The sequence below is a fragment of the Amphiura filiformis genome, chromosome 6, assembly GCF_039555335.1.
Source record: "Amphiura filiformis chromosome 6, Afil_fr2py, whole genome shotgun sequence".
Classification (NCBI taxonomy): Eukaryota; Metazoa; Echinodermata; class Ophiuroidea; order Amphilepidida; family Amphiuridae; genus Amphiura; species Amphiura filiformis.
Genome location: NC_092633.1, coordinates 25,251,895 through 25,272,328, shown reverse-complemented (window position 1 = coordinate 25,272,328; position 20,434 = coordinate 25,251,895). Strand labels below are relative to the sequence as shown.

The following is a 20,434-nucleotide window of genomic DNA, read 5'->3' as shown; positions in this document are numbered from 1 at the left end:
CTGTATATGACATGATCAACACTGAGCCTCTTCTTATCAATTGTGTATGGAATTGCCAGCTGAGATTTGTAGGGTACATCCTTTGTCTACCTGAGGAAGAGCCTGATAGAATTGGTATGCTCTCTACATACCACCTCATAGCAAAAGGAGACCTGGACGCCCATACACCTCCTATTTAACCTATATCCAGCATGTGTTAGGGTACGATGAAGGCATGATTCAAGCAGAACAGATAACCGCACTTGCCAAAGATCGCTGTGCCTGGAGAGACCTTGTGGTTGCATGCACCGCAAATGAAGGATGATCACTCCTCAGTTCACTCACAATAAAACACTTCATATTCAGATTGCATGGTTCAATCATTTAAATTTGGCATATGCAATAATGACTCACTGACCTGTCTGGTGCTTCCTCCTTGGCTACCTCTATATCTTTAGGTCCAATCAGAGCTCGTATCTCATGTACAACTCCCTCTCCTGTGTCTCCTTTGGTAAGTACCATCACATGACTGGGTCCTCCTGACATAAACTGTACTAGGGATTCATAGTGCTCCTGAACAGAAATGATAAAGTATGTCGTTACATAATAGCCATGAGTAATCAAAACTCTTTATTAAAACCAATTTCAACTGTATGCAATGTTAGTAAACAGATTCATTTATAATGTATGAAAATATTGTAGTTGTGTTATGTTGTCTTCAGGAAGTGTTCCAGCATATAATTCTGATAAACTCCTTGCAACTTTGGTTTCAAGGAGCAATTTCATTATACTCTAATCAGCTCATAAATATGCAGGACTTGTAATATTATGGATTGATATAGAATGTCGTACACAAAGTTGGGTGCAGCACCTAAGCAAACTGCGCTTTGTGTATTGCATGACCGTTGGATGCTTTTGTGGATTTACGCAAGTTGGGACTTTATTGGCTCACACAGTAAAAAAAACCCATTTAATTCTTGCCTATTACGAGCTGATCATATTATAACTTTTACGGTGCATCATAAGTCCTTTAACCATCATAAGTCTAAACCGATCATAATCCTATGGAAGCATTTAATTAGAATATGGGTTTGGGATGACAGGACTTACGATGAATTGTAACTCTTTATAAAATTCATCCTAAGGCATGTTTTAATTGAAACATAGGTTGAAGTGACAAGAGTTGTCAGGGATAAAGTACTGTACACACATTTTCAAGTGATTAGACTGGTAGAGGATATACCTTTACATTCAAAACTGTAATTCAACCATAACATTGTATATCATTTTGTTTGAAATGAGAAGAAATCAAATTAATTTATACAATCTTACCTCTCCCTCTTGATCCTTGTAGAAGTCTTTAGCTTCATCTTCACTCAATATCCTCTCTTCCTCAGTAAGAATATCAAAGCCACTTTCTTGGATCTAAATAATCATTCATGGCAATTAGACAAGTATTAAAATGTCTTGTTTTACTGGAGTGTTTTCCGTTTCCTTACAATATTTATTTCATGATTTCAAAAATGGTTGTGTAAATTTTATATCCTACTCTGATGATCACAGATGTTTAGAACAAAACGTTTTCCTCTTAAGCTGACTGTAAACCAGGGGTATATATTTTTACAGAAGAGTTTATTTTTCCATACCTGAATTTTCACCTGGGTGTTTCTTCCGAAACTTTCAAAAGTGCTTACTTTTCTCATACCAAAAAGTACGGAATTTTAGTTCATATACCCCTGTTAAAAATTAATAAACCAATAATTATCTCCCATTGAGTGTCTCAGCTGCCAGGTTTAGGTTTATCACACATAATATCTTTATTACCTTTTGTTTGATTTCGTCAACTTTTCCTTCTTTGACAGCGTCTGGTTTGATGAGTACAACAGTGACCTCTTTAGGTACAGGCTCTGTTAAAGAGAAAATAACACAATTAGTTAAACCAGTTGCCACATTAATTTCCATCTATTTATCAGGGAAAGGGGCATGGAAAATAATACAGCAGCAGAGCTATAACACCAGGGTGCAAGAAAGTTTAGAGACAAACAATAACTATCATTTGCATCTTGCAATGAACCAACTTTGATGTAATATCAAGCAATTAACTGGGCTATTCCAGTTGAAATCCATCCACCCCCAATGGAAGACATGACCTCAATCTCACACACAGGGAGTGTGAATTTCAAATGGGATTACCTGCATGGGTGACTTCATTTGAAATCTACACCCTCTATGTGAAAGATTCAGGTCATGTCTTCCATACAGGGTATGTGGCTTTCAACTGGAATAGCCCTATGTCTAAGCAAATGTCAAAGTAACATCTGGGAATGGGTTACAGGAGAAATGCAAGAAAGGAAACCAATGTTTTACAATGTGCTGCACAAAGAAAGCTTTTTAAATAAAGCATATATTCAATTTTCAAAGATATTCTTGCACTCATGCCCTAAATGGAAATATCCAAACAATATGAGTCATGCAATTATTATGGTATCAGATGATGCATGATGTCAAGCTTTGTGGACATCTGTAACCAGACTGAAAATGCATTTTAAGCAGTATAAAACAATTACAACAATGAAATAGTCAACATAATTTTGTGACAGACCAAGTACTAGTAATATGAATTTTAACTTAATTCACATTGTGAACATGCTATACTCGTGTTTCCTTTGAGTTGAAAGACATCATTGCACAGTGAAGAATTGATAGTGATAGCCTAGGCAAGATATGCCCAAATCCATGAGACAGATTGGCTCACTATATATACAGGTTATAATATTATGTGCAACAAGTTCAAATCAACCCAATATGTAACAAAGTATTGTACCTTGTCCTTGTTGATAATGACCCATCATATCCCTAACAGTGTTCTCACTAACTGGCCTCACAGTACAATCTGCAGCACCAGTCAAATGAAGCTCTTCAGCTAAGGTCAAAGGTTACAGGGTCAAAGGTAACAGGTTGAAGGGTGATGAAGGTTCACAGCAATAGATGAGGATTGAAGGTTGTGTGCAGTTACATGATGATGAGAAAATAATGAGATACATAAGATAACAAGTGCAAAGAGTACAAAGTGATTAAGAAAATAAAAGTGTTGAAATCTCAAAGTTGGCAGAAAAAATTTCAGAGTAATACATTTAAGCGATTGCCCCTTACCTACTGAGGAATTGGTAGCTCTGTTCAGTGACAGAATGGGTTAATGGTCTACATCTATAGTTTTATGCAGAGAACTTCAGCGGTCTGCCAATTTGGCGCAGTTTATGGCGTATACGGAAGTGTGGTTCTGATTAGCTAATTGAATCACGTCATCATCACACCGGCACGTCATTCGCTAGTCAAGCTGTGTATAGCAACGCGTGACTAATTATGCGATAATCAGACAGAGCAGACAAACACCACTGAAGTAATTTCTGAATGGTATAGTACATATTACATCTCTTTGAGCCACCATTTCATCAGTAGGTCAGAAGGAGACAAGACATGCCTGTCACCACGAGATTGGGAGTGACATCAGTTGTGTGTTTTCGGTTGCGTAGCCTTAAAATATGTGTGCAGTTCTCGAAATCACATAGTATGCTTGTGGGTAAAGGCGGCATAATTTTAACACCCTCTCACATACAGATATGCATTTAGATATCACTAACAATCTTGAGGTGACAAACAGTATAGGAGGCAGGAGGTGCACCAACTGAAACTTGACAGGTTTTTATTTTATGGGACAGTAATTTATTTCAAAGTATGCACACATCTATGCAAATAATGGGCACATCAATATTTTGTGATAATATATATCACTATGTTAAATTAAGGAGCAAGCTCCTATAAATTAAAACTGAGCAGTGACACGACTGGATTTGGGTCAAATAAAAAGGGTCATATTCTCATGTGCAGCATATTGAGAAACAACAAATCAAATTATGCCATTTGCATCACTAATCTGCAGAGCACCGCAGTTTAATTGGAGGAAGAAAAAAAAAGACAATAGCAAAGAATTGTGCAAGTAGATATTCATATGTAATGGTATAAAAAATTAATCAAAGAGTTTTGACTTCAACACTACACTATTTTTTGCTCTGTAGACAGTGCATTATCACAGTACCACAACCGTTGAAGACACCAGTAGATCTAGTGAAAACATTCCGGGTGAGCAAAAAATAGTGTATTATTGAAATGAAACCAATTAAATAAGGATTACATTTGAATAAAATAACAATTTGACAATATCAGAACCATGTTTTACACACACTTTATAGAACAAGACAACACTGAAGAAAGTTTGAATGTGAGTGAAATGGTTCTCACCACTGCCATAAGTAGGCATGTAGAAAGGATTTCTCATGTTTTTAGCAGTTTCATTATCCACTTTATCAAATGAGGTAAGAAAATGAAATGTTACAACTGTTAGCATTTGATAATGATAAAAAATAAGGTATGTGACCCCCGGGAGGCACTCAACTGAAATTTTGGTAGGGGTGTGCGGCGCGGAGCACCAAACTTTAGGAACTAAGAACTGATTTTGGACAAATAGGGGCTTGATGAACTAAAATTTCAACATTTTTGATAGGGTCTTGTGAACTAAAATTGGGCCAAATTATAGGCTTTGGAGCTAAAAATATTCCAAAATTATCCAAATTTCGGCTAAAGAGCTACAATTGTCAGAGTTTGAGGCTCAAAGAACTGGAGCATGATCCACATGTGGGTCTTAAGGAACTGCCGGAGAGCCTGAAAAAGGGACCCTTGATGGCTGCACATACATTTGAGTGCCCCCTTCCGGGATCACATTCCTGTGAAAGCAGGCAAGCTCATAATAATCCTGAAGGCCTTGGAGCTTGAAAGAATGAACATTGCAATATCACAACATTCTAGATTCTGATTCAACCAGGTGTAAATGGCACTATTCAGAGTTGGCACTAGCCTAAAAAATTGTTCATAGACTGTACTCCTAAAATGTCAATGGCCTGAAACACATTTTAAGGGGTCCCAGTTTTTAAATACCTTTTTTTTTGCAATCACACAACTCAATTAGGGTGATAATTACATTTGAAGTGATGAACACAGCAAATATGATTGTTAATAAGAGATTGTTAATATAAATGAAGCTATTTGGAATTGGATTTTGGATTGGACTTACTCCTAGCCTCTTCCTCGGCCTTGCGTTTTTCTTCATCCTCTGCCTCTGCAATTTCTTTGTCTTTATCCTCAAGCTGTGCCAGCATGGGATCCTTGATCTGTGGAAGAGATTGATATTAATTCGACACCAATTAGTTTCTTTAAATAAATGCACATCAGTTATCTAGAATTAAAGGGCTCACTACCAGAGTTTAAAAATAATATATCTTGCAGAGAGTATATCAATGATATTAGTTGCACTAATATTTGGATGATAACATGCTATATGGGGTGGGGGAGGGAAAATAATGGAAGGCTGCTGTAAATTCATTGCACACAGTAATGTCAAAATATATTTCAAAAACCTAACTGGACACCAAATGCTGCACACATATTGGGAAGGCATGGTTGAGGTAGACTTTTATATGTACATAAACAATATCAATGGTCATTATAAAGTAGAAGAAACATAATGAAAACTGTGAGATCATCCCTCTATCGGACAACAATATGTTTTGTGTAACCCCTAACCAGCAAGATGAATTCGTCTTAACTTTCCATTGTACCTTTGGGGTTAATTCAGCTTCCACAGAAGGAATCAAAACATGGCTACCTGTATCCTCACATGCCTCATTATATTGCTTAACCCTAACCGCCTAGGGGCTTTTTGGCGGACAGGAAGGGAAAGAAGGAAAGAATAAAGAGAAAAGAAGGAAAGAAGTTGTTTGCTCTGGGTGGGATTCGAACCCGGGTCCCCTCGCATGCCAAGCACTCGGTCGGCGACACTTTGCCACAGGTCTTGGGCTTGGCTGGCCAGCGAAACCGTGCCTATATATCACTTTTTTTGTTTGTGTCATCACACCACGTGGGATGCATGCACGAACAAGCGCATATATAGAGTAGTATTTTGTAGTATTCAGGAGGTTAGGGTTAAGGAAGCCTATACTGAGTTTCGATAGTGGTAACCTAACCCTAACCGCCTAGGGGCTTTTTAGCGACGGGAAGGGAAAGAAGGAAAGAATAAAGAGAGAAAAGAAGGAAAGAAGTTGTTTGCTCTGGGTGGGATTCGAACCTGAGACCCTTGCACGCCAAGCACTCGGTCGGCGACACTTTGCCACGGGTCTTGGGCTTCGCTGGCCAGCAAAACCGTGCCTATATATCACTTAGGGCGATTGCGTCATCACACCACGTGGGATGCATGCACGAACAGCGCATATATAGAGTAGTATTTTGTAGTATTCAGGAGGGTTAGGGTTAATAGAACAACATTTGTGCTTTCACTCAGATGACTATGAAGTGCTTGTGTAATTTGGGTGGGCAAATAGGTTCTGGGCATATCTTTCCTCACAAGTAGTCATTCAAAGGCCATCGTAGGGCAAATAACTTTTCCTACTTCCATTTTGGTCATTTGTTTTAAACCCATGTCACCTAAATACACCCAATACTGTAATCATATTCCAAGTTTCAGGATGTTTGCATAGGCCAAACAAAAAATTTTTGAACCAAGTGCTTATCCATCTATAACAGCTTCTTGGTATTACACTTACCACTTTCCTTTCTGCTCCCTCATCTTGGACTCTATGCTCAGCAGCTAATTGTTCTGCAATTGCTTTGGCTAAGACAGGTCCTCTAGCTCCACGTACAACCTCCACCAACTGTCCCCCGGAAAAGAAGAGAAAACATGGCTCACAATGCCCTCTGTACTTCTCTAGTGCCTCAATGCCGTCACATTCAGCCTGCATTGGTGAAACAAAATTCTTGTGAATAAAGGTGTAAGGGTTCATTTTATGGATTACTATCAATCTCTCCCACTTTCATGACAGCCACATGGTTCCTCGGATTGGTTCCATGCAGATTGATTTTGATTTGCTATGAGATTACAGTACGGCTGCTAAGAATACGCAATTTTTTTGTTACAAATCGGTCCCATTTGGATACAAACTTGTAATTTTTTGGTAACTTTTTTCCAAATTTTTTAAAATCAACCACAAATGATTGCAGTACTTCACTCTCTAAAGGGACTCTCTAAATCTGCTAAATATTTTTTTAAAAAGGCAATTTTTTAATTTTTTTAATTTTCTTAATTAAAAAAAAAAAAAATTTCAAATTTTTTTTAATGATGGTAGCACTTGATGTTAGGTCCAGGGACTCTCCAAATCCGCAAAAAAAAAAAAAAAAAAAAAAATTGCGTTTTTTGGCGGAAATCGTGGATTTTTGCATTTTTGGAAAATCGGGTGCGTTTTTGGCCTCCAAAATCGCGTATTCTTAGCAGGCCTAGATTACAGCATGCTGGCCAGATGATATCAAGATGTTCACTGGCATGAGTGTGACAGATGCAATAAGAGACTGCTGCTCACCAAACTCGATAGAGAGCTCTCATGAGAACAACACCTGCATATGTGTATGCTATATGTGACTTAAGAGAAAGAGATGTGGTTGCGCATGCGTCGTCGGAGAGTGAGTTCTGTATGAAACATCGCTGCAGAAATTGGGCCAAAATTTCACCTTTTGGGCCCAGCTCCCGGCACTTTAAGTTCACCAGCTGGTCTATTTAACATCCTAGATCAGAAAAACACTGGCGTTATTGGTTGCTAATTTGGTTTTTCCTGCAAATTTTGTGTTTAAAATATCTTAGTGCATTGGCGAATTCCAGTGTGCTCAGCGTGTACATCCGGGTCTGTGGATTTTAAAGATGGTGTCTCCCGCCACTCGCAACGCAATGGAAAGCTAGCTTCATCCAGAGCCATGAGGATTACGGATGGCTGTCGGTCGTGAGTTAGTATAACTGGTTTGTGATAGGTAACTTATTCATCGCTCCATGTATTCAGTTTCGCTCGCAAGATGAATTTGTATACTTACAACTGCAAACTTGAGAAGATCATCGCCAACTTCATTCTTTAATCGTCTGAACAAGCTCACTACAGCCTTGCATGGGCCACACCACTTCTGGTAAATATCCACAACTACAGAATATTGTAAACAAAAAAGAAGATATGAAAGGATACAAGTCTTTCAGAATTAAAACACCAGCTCTGCTCCAAGCAAATCCAGAATATTATGAAGGAATATTAAATATCTCGTTATTAAGCTAATACCCTACCCTGTCAACTTGAAACTGTGTTAAAATCATCAGAAAATAAGAGAGGTTTATCTGTTCACTTTGGTACAGATACCCCAAATCTTTTTCAAGAAAAAGTGCATGTTATTAAAAACTAGCGGGACACCCGCGCTACGCGCGGGTCCCCGCTAGGTGAGTAAATGGGAGCGTTCACTAAAACAGGAGGAATTACTGAACAGGTAGAATCATTGAACGGTAAATTTTATTTATCTGAACCTGACCCTCCTTAAGCCTACGTTTCCATTTGAACTTCTTTCTTTATTTTTAGTTTCTTCTATATGCAATTCCAAGCAAAAGTGGACATGACTCAAAAAAATGAAATTGCCAATATACATTTCTTTTTAACTTTTATATTATTCCAAACAGATGTAAGGTTCAAGTTATAAACTTTTTTCAGCATTTTCTAACATTTTGGTTGGTTTTTTTAAGTTTCTTTGGAGAGTGTATTTTAAGTGAAAAACTCCTGTTCAACTTAGCTATTTTCCAAGTGGGCCTATTTTATTAAACATGGGCACTTTTCTTTTAAATTTGATACATTTTATATCTCTGAAATATGGTCTTCAAGAAACATCCAACACATTTTAAATAATCCCCACTAATTTTTTTTTTTTCTTTCATTGCATTTTCATAGCACTAAATATGGCGTAGCACGAGTTACCGAAAGATGCATTTTTTTATGTATTTTCAAAATGTTGGCAATGTAATTGATGCCACTTATTATTTTCCTTCTACTAGTAGTGCCTTGAGTAAAAATAAGAAATTAATATACAAAACACTATCCATCACATAATAATGACCCATTAAAAACTGTAGCACGAGTTACCGATGTAGCATGAGTTACCATAGCCCACTTCCCCCTGTACCAGCAAAGGTAATGCAAAATCTACCACTTGGCAGCAATAGAGGATCTCCCAACTACATGAATATGCATTTATATGTGACCATGGTATTGGTAACTAATTTTTTTTTCTTTCATTGTGTTTTCATAGCACTAAATATGGCGTAGCAAGAGTTACCGAAAAGATGCATTTTTTTTTATATATTTTCAAAATGTTGGCAATTTAATTGATGCCACTTATTATTTTCCTTCTACTAGTAGTGCCTTGAGTAAAAATAAGAAATTAATATACAAAACACTATCCATCACATAATAATGACCCATTAAAAACTGTATACGAGTTACCAGTAGCACGAGTTACCGATGTAGCACGAGTTACCATAGCCCACTTCCCCCTGTACCAGCAAAGGTAATGCAGAATCTACCACTTGGCAGCAATAGAGGATCTTCCAACTACATGAATATGCATTTATATGTGACCATGATATTGGTAACAGCTTTCTTCTAGCAGCAGTGTAGCCAGCCTGCCCCATGACAAACTAGAATTATGCAGTTCGTAATTAAGGTGCCCATACACACACACACAAAAAGTGTGTAAATAACAAAGGTTTGTAAATAAAAATAATATGCAAATAAGCTCATTAATATTCATAAATATGCAAATAACATGACACAAAATTATACAGCACATCAGGTCACCATATCCAACCAAACCAAGTTTGAAGTTGATTGGTTATTGTGTTTATAATGCTGCAAAGTGGATTAATGAAAATGTAGGCAAAATTTGTAAGCTCATTAATATTCATAAATATGCAAATAACATAACACAAAACTACACAGCACATCAAGCCACCATTATTCTATCACCATACGGTACCAAGTTTGTAGTTATTGTGTTGGAGCTGTACAGTGGATTAATGAATTTGCTTCCGCCCGGACAGCCAAACAAAGAAACAAACAAACAAACAACCAGGCAACCACACATGTGTGGGGGCCAAAAATTAAAGAGAAAAGTGACCTGGAAATCCTGAGATTAACAGCCACAGTGACATTGTTGATACTGAGATTTGTATAGTTCTGAGATTTGTATTGGAAATTGGTTTGTTGTTGAGTGTAATGAGGCTCATTTTCCAGCTTAGTGAAGTGATTGAAATCGGGCAAACTGTAGAGTATTTGCACCAAGCAGGAAATTGTCTCAACCAAAAGATGACCAAACATTCTATAACTCAGAAAGCAATTTTTTTAAATCTTACAGAGCAAATAACCATGAACATTAAAAGTTTTGTGAGGGAATTTAGAGTCAAATAACATGGAAGTAAAAGTTTTATCAATTGTTGACTGTTCAATTTAACTGTTTAAATTTAAGCCCCAGAATAAAATATCCAAACAGGATCAAGCAAGGCGTATGTAAGGCTGGGATGTTTGTATATAATGTGTGTGGTACATTGTATGCTGGTACATACACTGAATAGTGTTATTTGTACATAGATGGATTATTTGGGGGGTTATTTGTACATAGATTGAGTTATTTGATCATTACACCAGTTGTTGAGGAATTGTTATCAAAAAAAATTGACATTTAGATGAACAATACCATTTTATATGGCCGGACAAACTGTAGCACGAGTTACCGTAGTACGAGTTACCATGTTTTTGCCAGTCAATGTAAAACTATGAGGGGCACAACTTTTTAAGGTATACCAAAACAAACCTTATTATAGCAATTACTTATCATATAATCAATAAGGCTTTAGTGTTTTTTGTTTTAGCACACCATCAAAATAAAAATGAGTGATTTTTAAGCATGTCCTCTGCTCAGTAGTACGAGTTACCGATTTTACAGCTGTCCCATACATACAAAAGTTGATATCCTGAATTAGCAATACTATGAGGATCTAGCCTTGAATGTTGGGTATTAAAATACAAAAAATGCAGATTCCAATCAAATCAATTTAAAAGCTGGAGCACAAAGTATGCAAAAGGACGCCATAAAGTGTAGCACGAGTTACCGTGCATAGGCCAATTTTGTTCCATTAAAAAAAAAAAATTCTGCTGCTAAGCTTGCGATTTTCCGTTACCATGTTTTTTTATTTATTCAATCCCGTTCCCGTTATTTTCTACATCTGTCCTTTCTTACATTTCCCTTTTAGCTTCTTTTTTATTTGCTGCATAGCTTGTGATTTCCTGTTTTCCTGTTATTTATTTAATAGCTTTTTTTCCCTTACATTACCTGAAGAGTTTCTTTCTTTCCTTCTTTAGCCTATTTTATTCCCGTTTTCATTTTGTGACTAACTATAACCCGCATACTCGTACAGCCTGTTTGTCCTCATTTTGTTTTCTTTTTTATTTATAGTAGGCCTACCTCTTGTTCATCTTGTTCACCCGGCCTCTTCATGTTGTTTGTACTTTTTAACACACATTTTTTCCCCGTATTTATTACGCTACGGTCGTTCACCCGTAATATCATTCATTACGTGTATCTGCATCGTTTACGCGTGCCATGGCGTAGTGCTGCGTTACCCGCGATATCGTTGCGCTTACATAAGCGGCTTGGCATTAGATACGCCCGTGCGACGCGCAGGGCTAGCTTAGTTACTGACTCCTTTTTTTGTTTACCTAGTATAGCAACGGACCACATTTTCACCGTTTTTGCAGCCAATTCTTGACCGTTTTCAACCAAATTTTCGCGCATAACCGCCTCGGTAAGTTCCTCGATCTCCCGTATGAATTTGGCGACATTTGGATCGAAACTGACGGAGCCTTTATACATGATACATAGATAGATACATACATACATACAACATTCCCCTATTTATAGTAAGATGGGCAAAAATGGACTTGATGTGGGTGGGCAATTGGAAACTTACGAAAGGAACAATTTTATGGTTATTTTTAGAAAACAGACACAACACAGAATTTAGCCTTTACAAAACAGAGAATGTTGGTCTCTACATTAGCCTAACATGACCATTCAAATTTCAATACAAGTATAGGTACACTTGTTCTCTCCATTCAATCACTGACACACCCTTCGGTCATATCGGTGTCTTAGCTGAATTACATACACATACAGATTTGACTTTTCAACATTCATGCTTCAGCAATTTCTAGTAGTTTGAGTTCAATTATGTGTTGCCATGACCTTCATTTAAATTTGAGAGCTGAAAATTATTGCTGGTCCCAGGAGCAACTTCACATGATGGGTAAACAAGTCACCCATTCATCCGCTTACTCACACATTACCCTTTCACTCAATCAACCTCTAATGCAAATACTCACCCAACACCTACCCATTCATTACGCATACAACCTACCTATCATATTGTCCTTGATCATCAAATCATCCCATTGTTCTTGGTTGCCAATCTCCTCCTGGAGTGCTATCTGTTCTCTTTTAGCCCTTACCTATCATATTCTCCTTGATCATCAAATCATCCCATTGTTCTTGGTTACCAATCTCCTCCTGGAGTGCTATCTGTTCTCTTTTAGCCGGCATAGTACTTGCTGCCCTCTTGCTACTACTGGACTTACTCCTGTCTCTACTGGACTCTACTCTGCTACCTATTATGGTCAAATGGTTCAATAGTGTTAATTAGCAGGTATCTTGTGCTTCTTTGAGGCAGTGAATGAATCAAATGCACCTACAGAAGGACTTTGATATCACTGACCCCAGAAGCAGAATGAGGTATATCTACATGGGGTTACAGACATTGATATGACACAAAAATACAAGATATACAATGAAGGTATTCTTTCTCAATATAGGTAAATTACCGGTACATATTTCTTGGCCAAGCTCGAACGTACCTGTTGCGTCCAAGTGGCGTACTAAGCATGTACGCAATGTAAGGTGCATGCATACTTTCTTCTCTACTGCGCTATGAGCCACTAGCATTGCGAGTGTTCAAACTTGGCCAAGAATTACCTAATTTACCTGTAGTTTACATATTTCACAAGTTAAAAATCACCCATAACTTTGTAACCAGAAGTCCAAATATTTATGGATGGTTTCCTCATATTTGGCACTTGCAAAGTGCCAAATATTTATGGATGGTTTCCTCATATTTGGCACTTGCAAAGTGTGAATGAATAAAAGTCAAAATTGAATTTCTATTTCTCAGTAAAACATGCATAAGAAAGTAGTTTACAAGAAACTTGGAATGGATTAGGATCACACATATACAAAAATTAATGAAACATTTACTGACTCTAAGAACAAGTGGTTATTACTATAATATGGCTGGTATATATAGTTTGGAAGTTTTGCATGCTTCTTGCTGCAAGTTCTGATAAAAAAACGCATTATGTATTAGGTCTACATGTATGCATCCAACTTCTTCATTCGACTTCTAGTAAAGTGCTGGAATTTTGGGATTTTTCAACAGCAGATTTGACAATTGATTTGCTATAGATGGTAGAGAAGAGAATCTAGGCTTTACAGCAAATCCCAGACGCAGTAGAAGGGTTGGACCGCTATGTGTTACTGACTTGGACTTTGCTGAAGATATAGCATTAATATCTGATACTGCCAGTCAAGCTCAGGAGCTACTGGAAAGGATAGAGAAAGCTGCTTTACGAGTAGGTCTGCATATGAATACCAAAAAGACTAAATGCATGGTATTCAATCAACAGACTGAAGTGGATGTAAGAACTGCAGATGGAACCAGTTTGGAAGTTGTAAAAGACTTCAAATATCTTGGAGCTTGGATCAAAAGCAGCGAGCAGGACAAAACAAGGAAAGCACTGGCATGGAGGGCATGTAATAAGCTCACTAAAATCTGGAAATCCCATGTTCCAAGGCAGATTAAAGTCAAGCTATTCCAAGCAACAGTAGAAAGCATCCTGCTCTATGGTTCAGAAACATGGACAGTGACAACCAAGATCCGCAAGTTGTTGGATGGCTGTTACACCAGGCTACTTAGATCAGCTCTTGATATAAGCTGGATGACATACCACAAATAAAGAGCTGTATGGAGAACTCCCAAAGGTAACTGATAAAATCAGGAAAAGGAGACTACAATTTGCTGGTCACTGTTTAAGAAGTACAGGGCAGGTGGTGACCTAGTGTTGTGGAGATCCAGTCACGGCAAAAGAAGTGTGGGGCGGCCGAGCAAGACCTATGTAGATCTTCTGTGTGAGGACACTGGACAGAAACCAAATGAAATCCGGAGCTGCATGCAGGACAGACACATCTGGAGAGCCATCGTAGGAGTCCGACAGAAGTCGACCGAGAAAAAGAGAAAGAAAAAAAGATTTGACAAAACATGTTCAAGCAACAACAATGACAACATCATCAATGAAAACATTTTGGAAAACAACAATAGGAGAAAGGGGTTTTAGGTATGAAAATATTGAAGTTTACATAAATACATTGAAGTTTACATACATAAATTTTGGAAAACAGCAATAGGAAATAGGGGTTTTGTTTTAAATATAAATATATTATTAAAAGTTCACATACATACATAACATTTACATGTATACGCAACATTAAATATTGGTTCTACTGGCTATTTTTGTACCTATTATATTGTACCTAGCCAATGTCAACTACATTCTTCAAATTGATCAAAAATTAATTCATTTTAAATTTACCCTGACGTGAACTCATGATGACCAACTGTCAAATCAACCAAATCTGAGTAGCGATAATATGATTTATAATAAGGACATTGTGAAATTGTATTATTTTCAACTTTAAAAATGCTAACATAATAGTTTTTAGACTTCTAGAATTGTTTACCCACACTGGACTTACCTAGACCAAGGTTTCACTTAGGCATACATCATAAATATGATACTATTGGATCAACACAATAAATCATTTCCCCTTATTAGACAGTTAAAATATTTGAATTCTAGCACATTCAATTGAAAATAAAGCAATAGTACATACTGTATTCATTCTAATCAAAGTCATTTTGGGTGGGCGCTTATTTTTTACCTGGTTTACCTATTTTTTTTTGTAAGGGCCGTTTATTAGAGACAAATTTACATACGTTATATAGGGTCCCGAGACATTCCAGTTGCTTTTCTGATGCAGTAAATGTATTGCAAGTTTACACATGACTTCAAATCCTCAAGCTATTTCACTGTATCAACGTCTATCAGTCACTTCAACATCAATGGTACCCTTTAGCACAAGGCTACCGCTGGACGCGGATTCTTGCGTCCAGATGCATTTTTGTATTACTGGACGCAATGCCTTTCTCCAGTCGGACGCAAGTTGATTCAGCCCAAAAATGAGTGATTATAAGCTTACCAACTTCATCATCAAAAAAATCGCGAAAATTATGTTGACTGATCACTCCTAATTCTCCTAATAAAGCTTAATTAATATTCATAACCAATGGACTAACCAGTAAACAAGTTATTGACCTTTCACATTTAACCACTCCCATTTTGCAACACTTCCGGGTCACAGTCAATGTCTGAATGAAAATTGGAAAATTCTTACGGCAGCGAGACGTGATAAGCTTTCAAACACGAGAGCAAAAATACAACTTTCTAAACTATCGTACATTGTCAGCAAGTTTGCATTCACGTAATTTGTTATTGACAATAATATTTACATAAATCTTTAAAATCTCATCAGGAATCTGAAAGGAAATAGTCAAATATTTGCATCAAACTGCGATGCAATACCGCAATCGGGCTTTGTAAAATTGTATTCCCTGTTGTCCAACACATTAACATACATGTACGGACGCACAAAAATTTTGTGGGACGCACATTTCCCGACCAGGTTTTACAGTTGTGCGTCCGATCGGACGCAGAGTTTTTGAAGGCTAGCGGGAGCCTTGCTTTAGCAAATTGAAAATACTGGGTGGGCGCTTATTGGGGTATGGGCGCTTATTGGAACGAATACGGTACATACATTGCCCTTCACAAAAAAAGGTCACATGATTTATTTCGGAGCCAGGGGGAGGGGCAGTGCCCCCCATCATTGCTGTCGGTAGATCTTGGGCTGTCAGTACATGGTGGGCTTGGCTAAAAACAATTTGGGTCAACAATAGGAAATGATTTGTGTGAACTTCATGTGCATGTGAAAAATCAAAGTACCGTACATGTTACCCCATAACTAAGCTGCCCATTTACGTTGGTCCATTTTAGACGTGTGTTGAAAAAATATTGTCCATACCCCCCCCCACTTTTTAGATTCTAGTTACCGTCATAAACTCCCCTTTTTCTAAAATGAACGAAATTTGTTTACAACTTCACATCTTTTGTTGCGCGTACTGCTAGCACGTGCGAGTATTCTGTACTGTGTCACGCATACAACGCGATACATACACGCACCTCTATGAGCGTGTTACGCGTTATCAACACTCATGATGATGTGGGGTCGTCTACAGCCTGATAGACGACACCCAAAATCATGCGATTGTGTGTCTACGTAATAGACCACTCCCACTGACTAAGAATGTTCCACCATGTACACAAATTTAATAATTTTTACAGCATTGCTGCTTGGATCCATACTACGCAAAGGATATCAGATATCGGATATTCAGAGTCCGAAGTTTTCCGTTTTACGGACAACGGAAGAAAATAACAGAATCGGAGGTACAACACGGAAAATGACATTTTTGTGATTGTGTGATTGATGTGACAAAAATTGTTAAAAGATAAGAGAAAAAAAATGTTAAAAACAATGGCGATCTTTTCTTTTAGACCACCCGAGCTATAACTATTAGGTTAAAATCACGAATTTATCAAATTAAACTTTCGCATCAAGCTTAAGCATGTTCTTAGCTATACAAACATACCTTTTACTTTGTCGAACAAGGTTTATTTTGTTCCAAAATCCATGTTTTTATCGCAATTTTTGACGTAAAAGAGCTGAATGTAAAACCTGTGATGCAACTCCAAAACTTTTACAGCAAAGTACTGGCGCTTGATGTACGCTCGTTTGACGGTGATTTACGCTCACGTATCAAGCATTTTCAAACGCGTTTGACAGTATTTTACTGCATGACGCAAATTTGCATTGATTCAAGATGGCGAATTTCTCGAAAAACATGAAGTATTTTTCTTTAAATAATTCCCTCATTTCGCAAATTCTTTGCCACTTTTCACTAATCTGATCATCTTTTTATGTGACGGAAGTGATGCTGATTTATGAAGGTATGTTTCTTGCGATAATTTTTTTAATTGTTTTTGAGACAAAAACTTCCTAACAGAATAGCTGTTTTCACATGTTTTCAAAAAGTTGTTTTAACCTCGTTTTTTACCCCATAATTTCCCTCATTTATCGAAACCCTGCCCTCCTTCCAATACATTAAACCTTCACTTCAAAGTGTTTGGCAACTGTTTAACCTTGATGCAAAAGTAAACCTTGATGCAAAAGTAATAATTTAGTCCCTAGTATATAGCGAGGGTGGTCTAAAGGAAAAGATCGCCAAAACAATCATGAGATGTGTATGTCAACTTTTATGATAAAATACTGTTTAATAATACCGAAATAAAGGTATATTACCTAGGCATGAACCCCCTATATCCCTCCAAACATCGTAACAGTCGGCCTATTATCATGAGAATATTCCAATCAGAGCATATTGATCGCGATATTGAACACTTTATTGTGACATTAATATCATTGTTTAAAAATTTTAAGCTTTATTCATGAAACGGATTTACAAATTTTACAACACGGATTACAACACGGAAAATGGATTTTAGAAAACGGAAAATGGATTTTAGAAAACGGTAAACAGTCCAATATTTTTATCGTAGTGGATGCCGGCTGCTCCAGCATCCACTACTCAAAATAATGGACCTGGCTGTCGTCTATCACACGGTAGAGCCTACCCTAGACTGAGGATAGTCAAAATAAAAATTCCTATCGTTTCATGGTTTATTCTCTAATTCAACTACGCTTGTTGTTACTCCGCGACAACTCCGCGACTATTTTCATGCCAACCTATAATATATACACGAGCGTACAGCGCTACTCTCTACGCGTCCATTATCTGCGTACAACAGCTTACTAGTATACTACGCACAGCCACCGTGAGCCACGCAAAAAGAGTATTTTTCACGATGTACACGAATTTAATAATTTTTCTATAAAAAGTAATATTTCTATAAGTTAACTATTCATGTATTACATCTGAGACTATATGAGTCATGTCAAGTCGATATAGCAGCAAATTTATACAACCTGAAAATAACATTTAATGATGAAAAAAAGTTACAACTGAAATGCAACACGTACTACACAAAGTCAACTATGATATGCGTCAGTTTTAAAGGAAATATTACCCAGGAAACTAATTAAAAACTTGCCTTAAAACACACAAATTCGTGCACTAATTCGTGTTTATTCTTCGTTAGCTTCCCTGGTTGCTAGATGAATCACGTGACATATGACCTGAAGCTAGTCGAACATTTTTAGGGTCATAATGTGTAATTATTTTCAAAATTGTGTAAAAAAACTTTCATATCTTATGATAAATTGATGCAAAAAGATTAAAATGATTATATTTTTATATCATCCTTACTTAAATTTGGGCTAACTTGAATATGATAAATGAATAATAATATAGTATTGTACATTTGAAGTTTAAAATAAAAATTCTAACCTACAATGATTTGGAAGATTCCAAAGGGTCAAAATAATGTCAACACGCTGTTAGAGGGCGCTAACTATATTTTTAAACGGCGCCAGGCAATGCACATCACGAGAATTGTTTAAAATTAAAATTCAATTTAAGGGATCTGGAATGAGCGTTTTGAGCGTTTCGACAGTATTTTTTTGTGGGACATGAGAGCACATCAGACATATCGAATTGCATTCTGAATACGAAGAATGTCTTTCTGATATCAAATAATTTTAATTTTTGAAATTTACGATATAATACAAATGTTTATGACAAATTATTAAAATTTGATATTTTTCACATTTTTGATATAGGGCCTAGGCCTATAACAGTCCTCGAAGTAAATTTTATAAATCTAATGATATATTCTTAAAGTGTATGTAGCTGGGAGGAAAAGCCGACGATCAATTGAAAATTTTGACATTTCATATTGAAGATATGGATTTTTCCCCAAAAAGACCTCATTTTTTTGGGTGTTTTGGGAAATAAAATCCATATCTTCAATACGAAAGGTCAGAAGTTTCAATTGATCGTCGGCTTTTTATCCCACCTACATACACTTTAAGTACATATTATCAGATTTATAAAGTTTACTTCGAGTACTGTTAGATAGGCCTATCAAAAATATCAATTTTAATCATTTGCCATAAAATGTGTATGCGAATTTCAAAAATCAAAATTATTTGATATCAGAAGGACATTCTTCGTATTCAGAATGCAATTCGATATGTCTGATGTGCTCCAATGTCCCACAATAAATACTGTCCAAAGGTTCATACCCCACCCCTTAAATTGTCAGAAATTGTCTGGGTTGTTTTAATAGGCCGGGGACATGGGCAATTAGAAGTGGCGGTGTGTGCCTGTCAATAGGCCCCCTTTAACGAAGTCGAATATAGCCTACCCGATAGGTGTAGCTACCCAATGAGCCCCCCCCCCCCATTTTAGGTGCGGCGGTGACCCCATACATGGCAGTAATGACTCCCCCTTTTTCAATTGTGTAGGCCCCTAATTAAAATGCCCCAAAATGATGCTGAAACTGTCAAATTCTCTTATTTTAGCAAATTAAAATTAGATAGGCCTACATAAAAACCTGTTTTTGAAAATGGAAGTACTGGTTGCTATTGGATTATTTCAAATCATTTTTTTCATTGTACTTCTTATTTCGAACTAAAGTGACCAGAAAATCTGGATGGTTTGTTACTTTAATTTCATTACTTCTTGGGCAAAACAAATTATTAAAATTTTTACTGAAATCGTATACAATGGCTTTAATAATCTCTTGCTTGTTGCTCAGCAGGTTTAAGCTAATAAAGTGTGAAATGAGACTGAAAGTGTGCATTTTTCCCAATCAGAGTTTCTGACCGTTTAATACCTGTTGAAAAATCTAGAAAGTGTAGGCCTATTAGTTTATTGTCCAAACAGGTTATTGTTTAACCTTTCTAATTGTTGGCATGTCAAAGTTGCAGAATTTGAAAAGAAATTGTCAAAACTAACATCAAAGGCCCTATTTTGGATATCTGTCAAAAAGTAGGCATGGCTTTCGAAAACAAGAAAACTAGAATAGAAATAAATAAATAAATAGATAAATAAATAAATAAATAAATAAATAAATAAATAAATAAATAAATAAATAAATAAATAAATAAATAAATAAATAAATAAATAAATAAATAAATAAATAAATAAATAAATAAATAAATAAATAAATAAATAAATAAAAATAAATAAAAATAAATAAATAAATAAATGCGAATTTATAGCTGCTTTAACGCATCAATAACTTCAAATAGG

The 20,434-nt window shown here is 36.6% G+C and overlaps 1 protein-coding gene across 3 annotated transcripts in view; it reads right to left on the bottom strand.

Annotated features, from left to right (window-relative positions):
• The window catches only part of LOC140155181 (thioredoxin domain-containing protein 3 homolog), a 42,156-nt gene extending 23,751 nt beyond the window's left edge, over positions 1-18,405 (bottom strand). For all 3 annotated transcript variants that reach the window (XM_072177914.1, XM_072177915.1, XM_072177916.1), the window contains exons 1-8: positions 18,326-18,405; positions 12,447-12,598; positions 7,945-8,048; positions 6,633-6,821; positions 5,108-5,204; positions 1,804-1,886; positions 1,312-1,404; positions 398-552 (exon numbers count right to left, since the gene is read on the bottom strand). In XM_072177914.1, the coding sequence (XP_072034015.1) occupies positions 398-552; positions 1,312-1,404; positions 1,804-1,886; positions 5,108-5,204; positions 6,633-6,821; positions 7,945-8,048; positions 12,447-12,537 (812 nt within the window). In that variant the 5' untranslated portion in view covers positions 12,538-12,598; positions 18,326-18,405. The remainder of the gene's footprint in view (positions 1-397; positions 553-1,311; positions 1,405-1,803; positions 1,887-5,107; positions 5,205-6,632; positions 6,822-7,944; positions 8,049-12,446; positions 12,599-18,325) is intronic.
• Positions 18,406-20,434: the final 2,029 nt, after the last annotated feature.